The sequence below is a fragment of the Gossypium hirsutum genome, chromosome D10 (genome assembly GCF_007990345.1).
Source record: "Gossypium hirsutum isolate 1008001.06 chromosome D10, Gossypium_hirsutum_v2.1, whole genome shotgun sequence".
In the NCBI taxonomy this organism is placed as follows: domain Eukaryota; kingdom Viridiplantae; phylum Streptophyta; class Magnoliopsida; order Malvales; family Malvaceae; genus Gossypium; species Gossypium hirsutum.
The window spans coordinates 59161282-59166219 of record NC_053446.1 but is presented as its reverse complement, the minus strand read 5'-3'; the positions used below and the strand labels follow the sequence as shown (position 1 = coordinate 59166219).

General features: G+C 31.2%; 2 protein-coding genes across 2 annotated transcripts; both read left to right on the top strand.

Moving 5' to 3' along the window:
- Window positions 1-515: 515 nt before the first annotated feature.
- Window positions 516-1037, top strand: LOC121222102 (protein arginine N-methyltransferase 1.1-like; the record flags this gene model as incomplete). Its single annotated transcript, XM_041102010.1, has 2 exons — window positions 516-692; window positions 826-1037. Coding segments are annotated over 2 exons (357 nt in total), but the record flags the coding sequence as incomplete, so codon positions are not given.
- Window positions 1037-2584, top strand: LOC107915287 (probable protein arginine N-methyltransferase 1). Its single transcript, XM_016844458.2, has 3 exons — window positions 1037-1304; window positions 1466-1581; window positions 1724-2584. Exons 1-3 carry the CDS (start codon window positions 1052-1054, stop codon window positions 1970-1972), a joined length of 618 nt encoding a protein of 205 aa, XP_016699947.1. The 5' UTR covers window positions 1037-1051; the 3' UTR covers window positions 1973-2584.
- The last annotated feature ends 2354 nt before the right edge of the window (window positions 2585-4938 follow it).

The following is a 4938-nucleotide window of genomic DNA, read 5'->3' as shown; positions in this document are numbered from 1 at the left end:
TATCTAAGTAATTTGTGGTTCACTGGTTGCATGTTTATGGGGCTAGCATGTTGGTATTAGGTAGGGCATTGGGTTCGCTGATGTTTCAAGTTATACATTCTTGTATTTATCTCCAGTGAGCACTTTCCTCTAAATCTTTGTCCCCTCTTTTGTGTATGTGCAGGTATTCATGAAGTAAGTGTGCAACAACTTGGACATTTGAATCTTGTTTCGTTTTTGTCGACTTATTTATGGAATGGTTCTGCTTCAGTCACCATTATTTTGTGATCTATTGGGTGCCGAATATCTGTGATTGGAGGGTTGGTTGTAATTTTTCTGTTTGTTTAAGCTCATACATGAATTAATGCATCACAGTTACTATCCAAAAACTGTCTTCTTTTTTTAACTTAATCTTTTACTTAAATTTCTGGAAATGATTTCTGCGTTTATTTTCTTGGTTTCAGTAGAAGAACTTGATACGGTTGCGTAACTTTTTCATTTCTTCTTTTTTGTGAAATGTTTTTCCTCTGTGTTAACCTGCTATTCCTTGTATTTCAGGAAATGTTAAAGATGTAGTGCGAACCAAGACATATCAAAATGTTATTTATCGGAATAAGTTTCTATTCCAGAACAAAGTAGTTCTTGACGTGGGAGCTGGGACTGGAATTTTGTCCCTGTTTTGTGCAAAAGCAGGGGCGGCACATGTTTATGCTGTATGACTTCCAGTTTACATCTTCCTTCTGTTTCTGTTTTATGTGTTGTTAATAATCTGTCTGACCAAATTCTTACACTCCTGGCGTCTATCTCTTATTTGTCAAATGCTGTTCATATTTTTCCCTTTCCTAGGTTGAATGCTCCCATATGGCTGACATGGCTAAACAAATTGTTGAAACAAATGGCTTGCCTGATGGTGAAGTTTTTAAAATTGTTGTGTCTTCTTGTATTGCTTCGTGTGGTTGGGGGCAGCTAGCTACTTTGTTAGTTAAATTCTCCGTTGCATGCTATGATTTGCAGAAAGTAGCTTAGATTCCTGCTATAACTGTTAATTGATTGAGATTTTAACTCCATCATCATGTCAAGCTCTCTTGAGCAGTTTACTTCCTTATTATTTCGTGTGGTGAACGGGCTGGGCCTTTTAAATTTATTTTTACTCTTGCTCATCAAAGCAAAACTTTTGTTGGGTTCTTATAAGCTACATTCTTTACAATCAAAGTTCTTATTCCTTCACCCGTGTCAGGTTGATGATGGAGTTGTGCTACCAGATGAAGCTTCTCTTTACTTGACAGCAATTGAGGATGCCGAGTACAAAGACGACAAGATCGAATGTGAGTATAACAGACTGCTAAATTGATATAAATCTAGGTATTCATGTTCATATGTATTTGTATAACTTTCAACGAGTTTTTCTATTGTGTTTCATTGCAATTCAACTTTTTGTATTCTTATATATACCCCATCTTTTCTACATGGCATCATCTTGCTACAGTTTGGAATAATGTTTATGGCTTTGACATGAGTAGTATAAAAAAGCAAGCTATGATGGAACCTCTTGTTGACACGGTTGACCAGAAACAAATTGTAACAAATTGCCACCTTCTCAAGGTGAGAAAATACACAAGCATATTCCTGTATGTATGTATATATCATTGGGTATCTATATATATGAACACTTATTGGAAATTATTTTACAAAATAATGTGTTTGGAGTACAACTGAATTATTTATTTTGGTTTTCTGGTTTCAGACAATGGATATTTCTAAGATGGTTCTTGGGGATGCTTCTTTCACTGCACCTTTCAAGCTTATTGCAGAGCGTGATGATTACATCCATGTTTTCGTTGCATATTTTGATGTTTCGTTTACCAAACGCCACAAATTGATGGGTTTCTCTACTGGTTTGTATCTACATCAAAATTCTACATCCTTTGTCCTTTCCATTTTATCTACGAATAGAAATCAGCAAGCCAGCCTAGAAGAACTTTGCCTTGGCTAATGGCAAATACAAAATGCAGGACCAAGATCGCGAGCTACCCATTGGAAGCAAACGGTCCTATATCTAGAGGATGTGTTAACCATCTGTGAAGGGGAGACAATAATTGGGAGCATGACTGTTGCACCAAACAAGAAGAATCCCCGAGACGTTGATATAATGGTTAAATATTCATTGAGCGGACGATGTTGTGTGGTTTCGAGAGTTCAATTCTGTAAGATGCGCTGATTTTGTTGCAGAGTATTTCATCACCACTACTAGCTGTAGGATACCTTGTTTGCATGTTCCTCAAATGTTTCACCAACATTTTTTAATTCCTTTTCTACTTTCTTTTTTCTCGAAAGGTTTTCCCTGAGAAAGAAAACACATAAGATGCATGTACTTCATTAACTCAATCCAACTGTTTTCTTCTCATGTATGCTTCATATTGAGTCTTGTGTTTTGTGCTGATGTGAGGGAGCATATATACAAATGACATTGGATGTATGACATAGGACTAAATAGATTTTGAGCTTTGACAAGCTGCTTATAAGCATTGTTTCTTATAGAAGAAACACATTATTGGAGAAAGCTTTTGAATCTCCCAACTATTGGATTTGGGTTTCTTTTTGACAATTTGTTTATTGTGCTTTTGTTTAGATGATGAGAAAGGAAAGTCAAGAATTATATTTACTCGTTAAGTTAAATGAAGATATTTGTAATTTAAAAAAATAAAATTCAATATAAATTTAAAATAAGAGTTTAACTAAAAAATAAGAGTTAGTGGCAAAAATTAATAAAATTTAAATTTTAGTGGTAAAATTCAATAACATAAAAATTAAGTTACAAATTTACTCATTTTTTAAAAAATAACGGCAAATATAAATAAAAATAAAGTACAGTGACAAATTTCAATATTTATCTATAGTATGATGATAAATTATATATTTTTATTAACTTATATTTAATAATAATTATGTTAAATTATATTTTATAGTATTATATATTATGATTTTAGAAAATTCATATAAGAATATTTAATATTAAGAATTTTATTAATCATATATTTTAATTAAAATATATTTAATATTAATTATTTCAAATTATATTTTATAGTATCATATATTATGATTTGAGTAAATTCATATAAGAATATTGATTATTAAGAATTTTATTATAAATTATATATTTTAATTAAAATATATTTAATAATAATTATGTTTAAATATGATTAAATTATTTATTGTTGATAATAATAATCTTATTATAATTTAAATAACAATAACAATAATCATTTACCAAAACAAATTTCTGCTAAGGGTATTCTAGTCATTTTAGTTTTTTCCCTTATGCTATTACACCTCTATTCCATTCAACCAAACACAAGATTACTATTACGCCTCTATTCCATTACATTCAACCAAACAGTTGATTTGCTATTACACCTCTAATCCAATACACCTTTAATCCAATACATCTCTAATCCAATACACCTCTAATCCAATACAGCGAACCAAACGCACCCTTATAGTGTGAACACATTAAAACCTAAGAACCTTGTAATATATATATATTTGTGTGTGTGATATGATTAGACTAATAGCAATTTCTACAAGCTAAATCTTCTAATCACCGAAGACAAATAAAATTAGATTTTATGCATACCATTTTTATCATAAGAAAATCTCATTTCGTAATTCTCACAAGTAGTTTCTGTTGGAACCGTAAAATAAGATCTGATATAAAACTTAACAAACTAGGATTTATCATGTTAGATCATTAAGAACAAAACTATATGCAGAAACGTACCTAAATCCATTGTTGGAGATTGCCCAAAAGGTCTTAATCTTCGAAGAAAATAGTTTATCTCTTAGTATAACTCTCTAGTAGGGATGAAAAAGAAATATGAGATATATTTATTTCTTGGGGACCACTACCTCTTTTTAAATAACTGATTATTAAATTAGTTTTGGGTACTTATAAATTAGCCCGTCATTAAATTATAAATATGACTTTCGGTATCTACACATTATTTCCATGACACTTTAATACCTATGGCACTTTTCACATACTTGGTCACTTAATTTTGTATCACACTTTATAATAGCGTTATACATTATACATATGTGTCCATAATTGAGAATATTGCATTTCTAATAAGAAAATAACCAAATATGTAAATGTCTGAAAACAAACATGAAGCAAATAAAATACAAACTCTCTTTAAACTACGATGTCATCAAATAATATAACACTCATATGAGCAGTATACTCATGAAAGACCTTGGATGGTAAACCCTTTGTGAGTAGATCCGCTATTATGGAGTTTGTCCCAATGTGCTCTATGGATATTTGTCCACTTTGCACTCTTTCTTTCACAACTAGAACTTTATGTCATTATGCTTTGACTTAGATGAGCTCCTGTTGTTGTTGGAATACAACAACGCTAACTTATTGTCACAAAATAATTTGAGTGGTCTTTCTAAATTCTCTAAAATGGCAGCCCAATGACAAAGTTCCGCAACCATATTCCATGGTTTGATGCCTCATAGCATGCTACAAACTCTATTGTGTTGGGAAATGTGCTCATATTATAGTAAACATGTAATTGTTTTCTATGTATTTGAACAATGAATAAATAAATCTCACATTTCATTGTTATATCTTTTGGATTTCTGTATTTCATATTTTGCATGCATAACGAAATTGTGACAAGCAAATATTAGTTCATTGATTGTTTAAGTTCAAACTGATAATAAGTGTCATTGTAAGAACATTTACATTGTGAGAAAGACAACTTACTTTAGTCGATAATCTAAACGAGTCCATAATTCCATAAAAAAATCAAAGTGAGCATTTGATTCAAATACTGAGAAAGATTATTATGTCGCCTACAATTCCAATTAAGGAGATGGCTAGTCTTGGCTATCTGAGCAGTTGACTCCATGTGTAAAGACATAGATGTATTCATTGCCAGAATGATATATTGG